This window comes from Natator depressus, chromosome 22 (assembly GCF_965152275.1).
Source record: "Natator depressus isolate rNatDep1 chromosome 22, rNatDep2.hap1, whole genome shotgun sequence".
Lineage (NCBI taxonomy): Eukaryota > Metazoa > Chordata > Testudines > Cheloniidae > Natator > Natator depressus.
Genome location: NC_134255.1, coordinates 19465690 through 19480308, shown reverse-complemented (window position 1 = coordinate 19480308; position 14619 = coordinate 19465690). Strand labels below are relative to the sequence as shown.

At 45.4% G+C, this 14619-nt stretch overlaps 1 protein-coding gene across 2 annotated transcripts in view; it reads right to left on the bottom strand.

Annotated features, from left to right (window-relative positions):
* Nucleotides 1–14619, bottom strand: part of HMBS (hydroxymethylbilane synthase) — a 32355-nt gene extending 17736 nt beyond the window's left edge. The window contains exons 1-6 of one of the 2 annotated variants that reach the window (XM_074936603.1): nucleotides 14353–14619; nucleotides 12944–13092; nucleotides 12605–12740; nucleotides 9964–10127; nucleotides 9588–9835; nucleotides 7887–8088 (exon numbers count right to left, since the gene is read on the bottom strand). In XM_074936603.1, the coding sequence (XP_074792704.1) occupies nucleotides 7887–8088; nucleotides 9588–9835; nucleotides 9964–10127; nucleotides 12605–12740; nucleotides 12944–13092; nucleotides 14353–14515 (1062 nt within the window). In that variant the 5' untranslated portion in view covers nucleotides 14516–14619. Of the gene's footprint in view, nucleotides 1–7886; nucleotides 8089–9587; nucleotides 9836–9963; nucleotides 10128–12604; nucleotides 12741–12943; nucleotides 13093–14352 lie in introns of those variants that run through there. The other variant, XM_074936604.1, reaches the window with a different exon arrangement.

Below are 14619 nucleotides of genomic sequence, written 5' to 3'. Positions count from 1 at the left end.
ATGTGCTGCACTACGATATTGGGAGGGAAAGGCCTTCAGAAAGCAGGGATGGGTGTGACCAGCACTTAGGAATGGAGGTTACCAGTTCTGCAGAGAACGAAATTCAGCTGCAGGAGCTGCCTCAGCAGAGCTGTCCAGCTTCTGTACGGAAAAAAAAATTGTGCTGAATCACTAGGAAGAAAGGATGGCAGAAGGAAACCATCTCTCCCTCAATGACACCCGCCCAAGCCCTTTGCTACCTGTTATACCCCCAGATCTGTGTATGGCAGCTAATGCATTACCCAACAGAACAGTCAAAAGGTGGCTATTTTCACAGGTGAACAATGATCATTTTCACCAAGATATTCTTTCGTGGGAGAGGGACACAACATGTGGCTTCGTACAAAGCAGAGACTCCAGCTCTATCACCCATCCTCAAGGCAATGGAGCACAATTTCTTTACAACTACCACAAGCTATGTGAATTGACAAAGGGCAGTGAGCCAAGAGATCTAGGTTTTAATCCAGAACTTGGCCCTTGATTTGCCTTGTAACTTTGAACAATAATTTAACTACTCTTCCTCAGTTTCCCTTTCTATAAAATAGCTCCTTGTAAAGTACATTTGATTTTTTTTAATTGGACTGATATTAAATAAGGCCTCATGTACTAATGGGCAGGGTTAAACGCTCATTCTTATCTCTAAGCTCAGAAGCGGTCTCAGCCCAGTGGAAAACCACTTGTGTTGAAATCTTTGACTGACAGCAGGGTTAATAAAAATACTCAACCCTTACACAAAACCGTACCTTCAGAGCATTAACTAATTTGGTTTCAACGTCAATCATTTGAGACCTATTGCTACCTTAATCTAGGATTCTGAAGAGTCATATGTTCACAGATTACAATTATTAAAATATGTACAATCTTTAGTTTTCATAGTTGGCTCGGTCTACTTCCAAGTACCATGAACAGTGTTCATTTTAGCAGGTGTATGGTCAAGTTGCAGTTGGGGAGATTTCGGTTGGATATTAGGAAAAACTTTCTCACTAGGAGGGTGGTGAAACACTGGAATGCGTTACCTAGGGAGGTGGTAGAATCTCCTTCCTTAGAAGTTTTTAAGGTCAGGCTTGACAAAGCCCTGGCTGGGATGATTTAATTGGGGATTGGTCCTGCTTTGAGCAGGGGGTTGGACTAGATGACCTCCTGAGGTCCCTTCCAACCCTGATATTCTATGATTCTATACACCTGAAGAGAAACAGTCAATAGAAAAAGATTCCCATTTGATCACATCACATGAAGACAGACAACTAAATACTGACAAATGTTATAGGTGCTTGCGTACAAATGCAAGAAGCCTAAACGCTAAGATGGGTGAACCTGGTGCCTGTTGTTAAATGAGAATATTGATGTAACAGCCATCACAGAAATCAATGGGACACTAACACCAGGATACAAAATACATGGGAATGACAGAGTAGGTTGTGCTGGTGGGGTAGTGGCACTATATATAAAAGAAAGCACAGAATCAAATATAGTAAAAACCTTAAATGAACCAAACTGTACCACAGAATCTCTATGGATAGAAATGCCATGCTGGAATAAGAGTACAGCAGTAGGAATGTACTACCGACCACCTGACCAGAATGTTGACGACGGTAACTGTGAAATGCTCAGGGAGATTAGAGAGGCTATAAAAATAGAAAACTCAATAATAATGGGGGGTTTCAAATATTCCCATATTGACTGGGTGCATGTCACCCCAGAAGGGATGCAGAAATAAAGTTTCTAAACACCATTAGTGACTGCTTCTTCAGGCAGCTAGTCCTGGCACCTACAAGGTAAAGAGGTAATTCTTGTCTTAGTCCTAAGCGGAGCACAGGATCTGGTTCAAGAGGTGAATATAGCTGAACCACTCAGTAATAGTGACCACAGTGTAAATAAATTTAACATCCTTGTAGGGAGAAAATACAAAAGAAGCCCACCACAGTAGCATTTAACTTCAAAAAGGGGAACTACACAAAAATGAGGAAGCTAGTTAAATGGAAGTTAAAAGGAACAATCACAAGAGTGAAAAGCCTGCGAGTGCACAGAAACTTTTTAAAAACCACCATAATAGACGTTCAAACTAAATGTATATCCCAAAGGAAGAAATAAACCAGTAACAGGAGCAAATAAATGCCACCATGACTGAACAGAATGAAAGAGGCAGTCAGAGACAAAAAGGAATCCTTCAAAAATTGGAAGTCAAATCCTACTGAGGAAAACAGAAAAGAACAAACTCTGGCAAATCCAGTATAAAAGTATAATTTGGCAGGCCTAATTAGCAGCTAGCAAGAGACACAAAACTAACAGTCAATTTTTTTAAAGTACATCAGAAGCAGGAAGCCTGCCAAACCACCAGTGAGGCCCTGAACGAATAAGGTGCTAAAGGAACACTTGAAGAAGACAAAGCCATTGAGGAGAAGATCAGTGAATTCTTCGCATCCCTCTTCACTGCAGAGGGCCCCACATGAGCCATACAAATATGAGGAACTTGCCCAGATTGTGGTGTCAGTGGACAAGGGTTTGGAACAAACTGATAAATTAAACAGTAATAAATTGTCAGGGCCAGATGGTATTCATCCAAGAGTTCTAAAGGAATTCAAATATGAAATTTCAGAACTCCTAAGTGTAGTATGTAATCTATTGCTTAAATCAGCCTCTGTACCAGATGACTGGAAGGTAGCTAATATAATGCAGATTTAAAAAAAAAGGCTCTAGAGGTGATTAGGGATGTAAAAGGTTAAATGGTTAACTGGTAAGCAGCAGCCAGCCCGCAGGAGCCCCAACCAGTCAGCCCCAGAGACCCCAGCTCCTCTCCCTTTCATCCCGATATAATTTTAATACTTTAAAGAGTAAATGTTTTAAACTGTATTTACATCCCTAGAGGTGATCCTGGCAATTACAGGCCGGTAAGCCTAACTTCAATACCAGGTAAATTGGGTGAAACCGTAGTAAACAAAAGGATTATCTGATACGCACATGAACACAATTTGTTGGAAAAGAGTTAACACTGCTTTTGTAAAGAGCAATCACGTTTGGCCAATCTATTAGAATTCTTTGTAGGGGTCGACAAATATGTGGACACGGGTGATTGAGTGGATACAGTGTACTTGGACTTTGAGAAAGCCTTTGACAATGTCCCTCACCAAAGGCTTTTAGCAGTGTAGGCAGTCACGGGATAAGAGGGAAGGTCCTCTTGTGGATCAGTAACTGATGAAAGAACAGAAAACAAAGGTGAGGAATAAATGGTTCATTTTCACAGCAGAAAAAGGTATACGGTGGGTTACATCAAGGATCTGTATTGGAACCTATACTGTTCCACATATTCATAAGGCCATGAACAGTGAGGTGGCAAAGTTTGCTGATGATATAAAGTTACTCAAGACAGTTAAGTCCAGAGCTGACACTGAAGAGTCACAAACGGATCTCTCAAAACTGGGTGACTGGGCAACAAAATGGCAAATGAAATTCAATGCAAATAAATGCAAAATAATGCACACTGGAAAACATCTCTCAACTACATATACAAAATGATGGGTCTAAATTAGCTGTTACCACTCAAGATAGATCTCAGAATCATCATGGAAAGTTTTCTGAAAACATCCATTGCAGCAGTCGTCAAAATGGCTAACGGAATGTAAGGAACCATTTGGAAAGGGATAGATAATAAGAGAAAATATCATGATGACACTATAAATCCATGGTATGCCCACATCTTGAATACTGCATACAGTTCTGGTTGCCACATCTCAAAAAAGATATATTAGAACTCAAAAAAACACAGAGAAGGGCAACAACAATTAGGGGAATGCAACAGCTTTAATATGAGTAGAGATTAAAAAGACTGGGACTGTCATTCAACGTAGAAAGTAAATGACAAAGTGGGGATATGCTGAGGTCTATAAAATCATGAATGGTGTTGAGAGAGTAAATAAGGAAGTTTTATTTACCATTTCACATAACACAAGACCCAGGGGTCACCCGATGAAATTAACAGGCAACAGATTTAAAAGAAAGGTAAATACGTCCTCAAAAACTGCATAGTTTACCTGTGGAACTCGTTGTCAGGGGATGCAGTCAAGGCCAAAACAACAAATGGTTTCTAATAGGAATTAGATAAGTTCATGGAGGATAAGTCCATCAATGGCTATTAGCCAAGATGGTCAGGGATGCAACATTGTATGTCCCTAAACATCTGACTGCAAGAAGCTGGGACTTGATGACAGGGGTTGAATCATTCAGTAACTGCCCTAATCTGTTCATTCCCTCTGAAGCATCTACCACTGGCCACTGTCAGAAGACAGGATAATGCACCTGATGGACCACTGGTCTCACCCAGTATGGTCACTCTTACATTTAACCCCAATAAGCATCTCTGTCCCTGTGCCTCCTTTCCCTATACCACATACGGCCCTCTCCTCAGCCCCGCAAACCGGAAAAGTTAAATCTCTGGAAGGAGATGTCAAATTCATTCTGTGGCAAGCCCCAAATTTAATTTTTAATTACAGTCCACAGGCCGAAGAACGTGTTCAGGACAACACGCTCCCCTCGATGCACAGACCTTTCACTGAGATCAATGGCAGGTTACCACAGAGATCAGTAGTAGAATCTGGCTTTTAATAACAGAACTGTCAGTAATTATTTGTTCAGTCCCTTATTGTCACATTCAGCCTCATGCAACAGGAAAATCTGCTCCCCTTCAGGTACATCGTTATTTCTGCCCTTTGTTTCTCTTCCCGCCTTATCCTCCTTTCTCTGTTTCCATCCCTCAACTCAGTCTTCAGATATTTCCTCCTCTCTTCCCTCTGCATTTCCTTCTTAGCAGCAATTCCCACCTCCTTGGGTTTCATTCTCATCTCCTTCCCCATACCACTCACCAACTGGTCATCAATTACATAATTAATGCTTACATTTCTTGACCTGCTGCTCACAAACAGGGAAGAATTAGTGGGGGAAGCAAAAGTGGACGGGAATCTGGGAGGCAGTGACCATGAGTTGGTTGAGTTCAGGATCCTGACACAGGGAAGAAAGGTAAGCAGCAGGATACGGACCCTGGACTTCAGGAAAGCAGACTTCGACTCCCTCAGGGAACGGATGGGTAGGATCCCCTGGGGGACTAACATGAAGGGGAAAGGAGTCCAGGAGAGCTGGCTGTATTTCAAGGAATCCCTGTTGAGGTTACAGGGACAAACCATCCCGATGAGTCGAAAGAATAGTAAATATGGCAGGCGACCAGCTTGGCTTAACGGTGAAATCCTAGCGGATCTTAAACATAAAAAAGCAGCTTACAAGAAGTGGAAGGTTGGACATATGACCAGGGAAGAGAATAAAAATATTGCTCGGGCATGTAGGAATGAAATCAGGAGGGCCAAATCGCACCTGGAGCTGCAGCTAGCAAGAGATGTCAAGAGTAACAAGAAGGGTTTCTTCAGGTATGTTGGCAACAAGAAGAAAGCCAAGGAAAGTGTGGGCCCCTTACTGAATGAGGGAGGCAACCTAGTGACAGAGGATGTGGAAAAAACTAATGTGCTCAATGCTTTTTTTGCCTCTGTCTTCACTAACAAGGACAGCTCCCAGACTGCTGCACTGGGCAGCACAGCATGGGGAGGAGGTGACCAGCCCTCTGTGAAGAAAGAGGTGGTTAGGGACTATTTAGAAAAGCTGGACGTGCACAAGTCCATGGGGCCGGACGAGTTGCATCCAAGAGTGCTAAAGGAATTGGCGGCTGTGATTGCAGAGCCATTGGCCATTATCTTTGAAAACTCGTGGCGAACGGGGGAAGTCCCGGATGACTGGAAAAAGGCTAATGTACTGCCAATCTTTAAAAAAGGGAAGAAGGAGGATCCTGGGAACTGCAGACCAGTCAGCCTCACCTCAGTCCCCGGAAAAATCATGGAGCAGGTCCTCAAAGAATCAATCCTGAAGCACTTAGAGGAGAGGAAAGTGATCAGGAACAGTCAGCATGGATTCACCAAGGGTAGGTCATGCCTGACTAATCTAATCGCCTTCTATGATGAGATTACTGGTTCTGTGGATGAAGGGAAAGCAGTGGATGTTTTGTTTCTTGACTTTAGCAAAGCTTTTAACATGGTCTCCCACAGTATTCTTGTCAGCAAGTTAAAGAAGTATGGGCTGGATGAATGCACTATAAGGTGGATAGAAAGTTGGCTAGACTGTCGGGCTCAACGGGTAGTGATCAATGGCTCCATGTCTAGTTGGCAGCCGGTGTCAAGTGGAGTGCCCCAGGGGTTGGTCCTGGGGCCGGTTTTGTTCAATAACTTCATAAATGATCTGGAGGACGGTGTGGATTGCACTCTCAGCAAATTTGCGGACGATACTAAACTGGGAGGAGTGGTAGATACGCTGGAGGGCAGGGATAGGATACAGAGGGACCTAGACAAATTGGAGGATTGGGCCAAAAGAAATCTGATGAGGTTCAATAAGGATAAGTGCAGGGTCCTGCACTTAGGACGGAAGAACCCAATGCACAGCTACAGACTAGGGACCGAATGGCTAGGCAGCAGTTCTGCGGAAAAGGACCTAGGGGTGACAGTGGACGAGAAGCTGGATATGAGTCAACAGTGTGCCCTTGTTGCCAAGAAGGCCAATGGCATTTTGGGATGTATAAGGAGGGGCATAGCCAGCAGATCGAGGGACGTGATCGTTCCCCTCTATTCGACATTGGTGAGGCCTCATCTGGAGTAGTGTGTCCAGTTTTGGGCCCCACACTACAAGAAGGATGTGGATAAATTGGAGAGAGTCCAGCGAAGGGCAACAAAAATGATTAGGGGTCTGGAACACATGACTTATGAGGAGAGGCTGAGGGAACTGGGATTGTTTAGTCTGCAGAAGAGAAGAATGAGGGGGGATTTGATAGCTGCTTTCAACTACCTGAGAGGTGGTTCCAGAGAGGATGGTACTAGACTATTCTCAGTGGTAGAAGAGGACAGGACAAGGAGTAATGGTCTCAAGTTGCCGTGGGGGAGGTTTAGGTTGGATATTAGGAAAAACTTTTTCACTAGGAGGGTGGTGAAACACTGGAATGCGTTACCTAGGGAGGTGGTAGAATCTCCTTCCTTAGAAGTTTTTAAGGTCAGGCTTGACAAAGCCCTGGCTGGGATGATTTAATTGGGGATTGGTCCTGCTTTGAGCAGGGGGTTGGACTAGATGACCTCCTGAGGTCCCTTCCAACCCTGATATTCTATGATTCAAGTGTCCATTATAAGGCTTAAAAATGAATACTCCATTGAGATTAATGGGAGAGTTCACACCTCTCAAAGCTATTGTGTCTCAGACTGTCTGCAGATTCAGGAAGATTATGAACTGAGGCATTCTTGTTGATTCACATTTGAAGAAGTTTTCTTTACAGCCACAAGGACTAGGTTTTGTTTTGTTTTGGTTTTTTTTTAAATAAAAATCTTAGATTCTGCCACATCTGAAAATAAATCCATCACAGGGAACAAGGTGTTTGACCCTCTGCTCTAGACAGTGACATATTTCACTTGCTACTCTCCTCATCAGCTAAATGTCGTAAGTGCCCGCAAGGCTAGGTGTTCCTTCCACTCAATGCTGTCGAAAGCCCTATACAGGTTTGCATAAGAGACTAAGTTGTCTACAATGACTTGGCTGTGCAGAGAAGCTGTTAGCTCATCTGATATATAACTCACTTACAGACAAGGTCAGTGAAGTCACATCCGCTACTGGTCCCTCACCCACCTTGTCTCGCCAATATTCTGGGAGCAACAAGGCAACAACGCGACGCTGCCGACATATAACTCGCTTGTCCAAAGTGCTGGCTTCTCAACCTCTCATCTGTGGAGCTTTTACAATTCTGAAGCCATAAAACACAGATTAACAAGGTGGCTTGCCTCAAGTTTGGTCTGAGTATCCCTCTCCTGAAGCGCATGGATCTTCCCATCTCTAGTCAGCACGTAGAGAGACCCCCACTCGGCTAAGACATCCACCACGTCATCGAAGACCGAGCTGTACGCGATGAACTTGTTACACAGGTCGTAGACATTCAAGATTTGCTTGTCGGAGTTCTGCGGGTCGCTCCCAGCAAACTCTGATCTGGATACCAGAAGAAAGAGGAACAGTTTAACACACATGCTCTTGGATTTCTGAGTCACATTCTCAATAGCGTCTCCTTAACACACTTAGAGCCGGGATACAAACCTCTGAACAACCATGTGAGTATGTCGTACGTTGTTAGTCCACATACTAGATGGGAGAAATCATATCTGAGTTATAAAAGGGTGGTGACAGATCCCACTGGCTCTGGAGGGTGGTGCATGCCGCTATCCCAGGAGCAATGACTGGATTCTGTAGATTCAGATCAATCCATAGCAGCTTTTGCCAGAGCTCTAATACTAATCACATGCCACAGTAACGTCAGTCAACACCTGGGATGATTCTCGGGGTGCGCAGGACTGAGAGTCACCTTGCTACCCACTCAGCCTCCAGCTAGAGAGAGACTTGCTGCTGCTTAACTGGGTGTCAGCTCCCTGACACTTCCAGCCTGTTAGCCCCCAAACCATCTCCTCTGGGCTATGTCACCCCTTACTTTGGCTCGCAGATTAACGACAGGTGCACTCCAGTCCCGAAATCCCTTTGAAGCCTTCCCCTGTAGCCTTCAGCTCCTTAATCGCTAACACTCACAGTAATAAGAGGTTTGCTGTCCCTAAGGCAACAGCGTACACATCATCTTGAATGATTCAGCTCAGGAGCAGCATCCCGTACAATACTACGGCACTGAGTTCCACTTAGAGTGAAAACAATCATAAGTTTATCATCAAAGATCAAGATTTATGAGATAGTGAGTAAGGATAATGGAAACAGAAGGGTTACCTATTGAAAAAAATTGTAACACCATTCCTAGAGACTAACCTGAACTGTCTGACCTTCTGTCCAAATAAGATTATCTTACCCAAAGCCTTTTTGCAGTGTTTTCAGCCAAACCTGATTGAGACCCTATTTTCATGAATGTAATCGCACCACCCGATTACCTCCTAGGCAGAGGAATTCAGGATGGTTTCCTTGTCCCCAGATATAGTCTAGTAAATCGCTGAAGTGCATCCCTGGAAAAGGTTCTGAGCCCCTTGCTGTTCTTCTCTTCCTGTTAAATCTCAGGATTCTTCCTCTGCATTTAGCTCAGACTGGGGATGGCGAATGAGACAATACGTGTCAACAGACGGACGGATAGATCTCTTTGTTCTGGCAGGAAATCAGTTCTTCACCGCTGCTGGGGATTAACACCTTGATACAAACTATCAGAACACATTTCCAGTGGATATACACATAACTCCTTACACAGCAGCCGTACCTACATTTACGAGGATAATCATAACCATTTAAAACCCGCAACTGGTACTCTTTCTGAATGAATACTATGAAAGCGGCAGGCCTATTAGGAGTTGCTGTTACAGACCAGCGAGCCCTCTGCCAGCTTAGAGCAATGGGGATCTGTGTCACAATAGCCTTGCACAACAAAGCACCAGGAGAGCTGCAAAGAACAAAAACTGCACAGTGAATACATGTAAAATGGACTCATCTGCTTCCCGGAGTCTTACTTTGGAGAGCTCTTCCGGTCCTTGGAAACGATGACGAGGTATCCCCGATACCAGTGAACGATCAACTTCTGTCCCTCAAAGGCAAAGCAGGGGCCACGCTCATCTGGCTGGTACAGATACACACATTTGTTTCCTGCCACAATGAACTGGAGGTCCTGGGAGGGGTCGCTGAGCGTGGAGCAGCGTAAACCGCAACCATGCGTGTCCAGCTCCAGACGAGAATAATCTTTCACCGACAGCATATAGGACTGTGAAGGAAATATGATTTTTTAGAGATTACATCGAACGGCAGATTGGCGATAAATAACCAGGAGCCGTTACAATCAGTGGGCCAGAGTCTGACCTCCATTACAGCTTTGTCAAGCCAATATCTTACCTGGATGTTCTCCGTGGTGACAACAAAAAGGTGGGTGATTTTCCCAGACTGGCGGAAGGCAAGGCCAGTGACTGGGTAACTGCCTTCATGTAAGATCTGGGTCTTACTGTGTCGGTCTCGTGTGATGTCCCCTTTTGTAAGCACAACGCTTCCATCTGCAAAGCCTGTTGAAGGAAAAGGACTAAACTGTTTATGTCTATGGCACTTTCCAAACATTTACTAGTATTAAGTCCAAGGCGGCTGAGTCAGCTGGATCCTCCTTGTTGTTTCCCAGACAGATACGCGTACCGGGGCGGTCCCACGGTCTTCTCACTTCACGGACACATGTATCAAACTCCCTTCCTGAGTAGGGTCTACCAGGACTTCTTCACGGCCATCACCTGGCCCAGTGCAAAGCTTTCCTGTTTGAGAAAGTTTCATCTCCGTTTCTTACACAGACGCTTTCTTTATGGTTTATTTTCTCCTATTGCTCTTTTTTGTTTTGCTTTGCTACAACAGATGCCTAACTCGCTGGAACCAGTTTTGTGTAACAGTTGTTTTAAATCACACAGTGCGCCACATGTACATAATTAGCACTATAAAACTCAACAGTGTAAAATGGAAGGAAACCAGTTGGTCAAAAGTCACATTTTTAGAACAAGTCTCTGGACAAGTTACTGATCCACGAGAAGACCTTCTCTCTTATCCCATGACTATTTAGTTTGCATAAGATAGTTTGGTGATGGACCTCGTCAAAGGCTTCCTGAAAGTCCTAGTACACTCTAGCCACTGGATCACCTTTGTCCAAGTGCTTGTTGACACCCTCAAAGAATCCAAATAAGTTGGTGAGGCGCGACTTTCCTTTACAAAAAGCCGTGCTGATTCTTCCCCCAACAAATCGTGCTCATCTGCCCCTTGTGGATTCCAGAACTAGCTGCTCCAAGAAGCAGTCACTCATTCCGTCTCAAAATTTTATCTCTGCGTCACGCCACAACGTGACATTCACCCAGTCGTCATAAGGCAAGCTGAAATCACCCATTATAACTGCGCTTTCTGCTTCTGGAGCCTCTCTCCAGCCAACCTTATCATTTCAGAATCGCTGTCACCATCCTTGTCAGGTGGTTGGTAACCTATGCCTACTGCTATACCTTTTTTTAGTCAAGCATGCAACCGGGACCGGATTTCCAATTAGGCACAGTAGGCACGTGCCTAGGGGCACTGGCGTTCTAGGGTCATGTAAAAGTTAAAAGTGGGTTAAAAGTTAAAAAGTTTGTACATATGTGGTTAAAAGTGGTTAGCGTAAGCTTATTTTAAAAATGACAAACAACCCAATTATACAGTAGAACCTCAGCGTTATGGACACCTCGGGAAGGGAGGTTGTCCGTAACGCTGAAACGTCCACAACTCTGAACAAGACCTTACAGACACCGAGTGGGGTTGGGACTGCAGGTAGGGGGGAGTCAGGGCTCTGGGGGTATCAGGGCTTCTGACCCTTGGGAGCATCAGGGCTCAGGACTTTAGATCTCAAGGGAGTGCTGGGGCTTCAGCCCCAAGGCTCCATTCCCGCCTTCTGCCTGGGGGGGCGGGGGCACCAGAGCTCGTACAGCCCCGCTCCCAGTTTCAGCAGGGGAGGGTCACGCCGGGGCTGAAACCAGCGCTCCCCTCGTAGCTAAAGCCCCAAGCCCCAGCACCCTGCCCTCCGGGGCTGAAGCCGGGAAAAGAACTGCAGGGTTTCAGCCCCAGCACTCCCTCCGGGTCTAAAGCCCTTAGCCTGGTGCTCCCGAGGGTCAGAGGCCTGGACCCTTTTAACTACTGAAGGATAACTTTTAAAAAGATATGGACTGTGAGGCTATCACTAGCGCGTTTGCGAAGCAAAAGTCAAGGAAGGAAACATGTGCAGTAAAGTAGCACCTACCTGCTACCTATGTGATTGTTTTAATCACATTTATTCAATACAATAACAAAAAAATACATATTTAAAATTACAAAAAACACAAACATCAGCTGGAGGCGGGGGTGAGGAGAGGGCGGCGGCGCTTAAGATGCTGTGCCTTAGGGCGCGGAAGGTATAAATCCGGCCAAGCATGCAATTTCTATCCGTAGTGAGTATAGACTACAGTTTGGTATAGACTACAGTATAGACTACAGTATAGGTACAGTTTGTTTCATTTCAGATTGGCACCTTATTTGACTACGGTTTCCTTAACATACAATGCAACTCCCCCACCAGTGTTACGTTCTTCATCTTTCCTATATATTTTATAGCCTGGTATTTCCGTATTGCAAAACCCATTCTCCTCCGCCTGAACAAAATCTCAATTTGGGGTCAAAATTACCCAAGTGTCCTTTTTGTTTTTGTTCTTTCTTTTCTTGCGATATAGATAAAGAGTATGTACCTAACTTTTAAACCTCAATAGAACATTAAATCTTGTTTTATGGTAAAAATTATGGTAAAAATCAAGATTTGCCAAACTTTTGCAAGCAATTACTGGCATTCTCAACTAGCGTCAGGTACATTCTCTTTAGGATGAAAAGCATGTGACGTGAAAATGTCAGAACGCTCTACGCCTACGCCTTCTGTAGGACTAATCCATTTTCATTCCATCATATTAACTTCAGAGTTTGTTCGGCACCTTCAGGAGGCGTTTGGCTTTTCACTTACCGATAGCCATGAAGTTAAGAGTCTCATGGACAGTTATGCAGGACACAACTGTAGGTTTGTTACCCGGTATTGCTGGGAAAATCCTTGTGCAAAGAGGATTCCCACCATCTCGTTTCTCTAAGTTCCAGACTTTAACCTGCAAACAACACAGACAGCATGTGAGTAGATATGGTCCTAAGGTTATATTGGGGCCAAAACCTGGTCCCTTTTAAGTCCATAGGGCTAGAATTTAACACACTGTTTTTACACCAAAGACATTCCCAAACTAATCCAAATACATTGTTCTTCCTCAGAAAAGCACACAAGATGGGCTCATGTCCTCTTTGTCATTTGACTTACCAGCGGGTTAATGCCTTCTTCATCTTCACCAACAGAAGCCAAGATGCTGTGCTGCTTCAGCTGGTACAGGTGAGTCACCCTCAGCTTGTAAGCCTGGAAACTGCTAAGCTGAAGGGAGCGTGGCAAGAACCAGATCTGACCTTCCATATGTAGATGATAGTCAAGGTACTCAGAGAAAACAAAATGAAACCACACATATCACAACCAAACCCTTCTTCAGCTACCCTCATTTATTGACAGCTGGCCCAATATACTTATACTAGCTATTGTTCCAGTCACTGAGGTGATCGCAGGGCAACAAAACATTTAGTGAACATTTTAACGTGCAGGTGACCTGGAGTTGGAAGAGGCAGACATTTTCTATATGCCAAAGGGCAACCGAAAAACAAAACAACAGCTCGGCGCACACCTAACAGACATCCTACTTTAGTTTAGGGCCCAATGCTGCGAGGTACTAAACACTTTTGACGACTCCCAATGAGAAGCGCCTCACGGGAGGCTTTCAGAACCTTCCTGTATAGAACCCATAGTGTATTTCAAGATGAGGGTGGTCACCTTGTTTCTAGTACATAGATGAAATAGTTTTGCCTATTGTACTCTTTCTAGTTCTTACCAGCAGTGATTCTCAGCCACGCAGAACACATTCACAAGTGTCTTCACGTGCATCATGCAACAAAGAAAATGGACTACACTTCCTAAAGCCTGAGCGATTCCAAAAACACACATTATGTCAGCAAAACCACTCCTTGTGGTTTCAGTGAGTGCTTACCATACCCCAGTTAACTACCCAAAACTCTCTTTCTATAAAGGAGAAATATTCTGAAGTTTGACTGCATTATACATCACTCACACACTTTCCATTTCATTTCTTCACAAAACAGGTAACGCACAGGTGGTGGGAGAGCAAGTTTCTTCCACTCCACACCATCAGTGTGCCTCAGCCCCACGCAGAAGCCCTCTCCTCTAGGAGTAAGGGGAGTTCAGACTACACAGCTCATCCAGCCCTGGACCCGTGCCCTGAGATTAGTGGGGGACAACTTAGTGACGTGAAGCAGACATGCAAATATTTGAACGTTACACCACCAGCCAGGCACGGGGAGCGACCCTGTCACGAAGCTGCCGACCCTGGATGGCGCGATCTCACTGGCCTTCCCCATCGGGTGGCAGCAGCGGCAGGTGGCACAATCTGTGCATTTCCCTCTGACGCCCAAAGGGGAAAGGCCTTGGCCACTCCTAAATCTCATCCCGCCGCACTGGCGCCCAAGCAGGGGGAAAGGCGCCCAACCTCTCTCCTACCCGCTAGCATTAAAAGGGGGTGGGGGAATCCCGGCTTCGCTCCCCGCGCTAACCTCCAAGGTGGGGGAGGCCGCCAGACGGCGTCCTCCTGAGGGAGCCCCGGGCAAGGATATCCCCAAAAACCAGGCTGCCTCTGCCCGAGTCGCAGACGGTGATGCCCGGCGGAAGGGCGAAGGGCTTCGCTCCGCCGGCTCCGCCCCCGTCGGGCCCAGCCGGCTCCTTCACCGTCTCCCTGTCAAAGAACACGAAGCGGCGCCACTGCAGGTAAGCAGCCATCTCGGCGACCAGAGCGGGACCGGGCAGCGGTCAGGTGACCGGGCGCCGAGGACCGCCTCTCCTTGCGCACGTGACGGACGGCGGCCGGGGACCATGTCACGTGG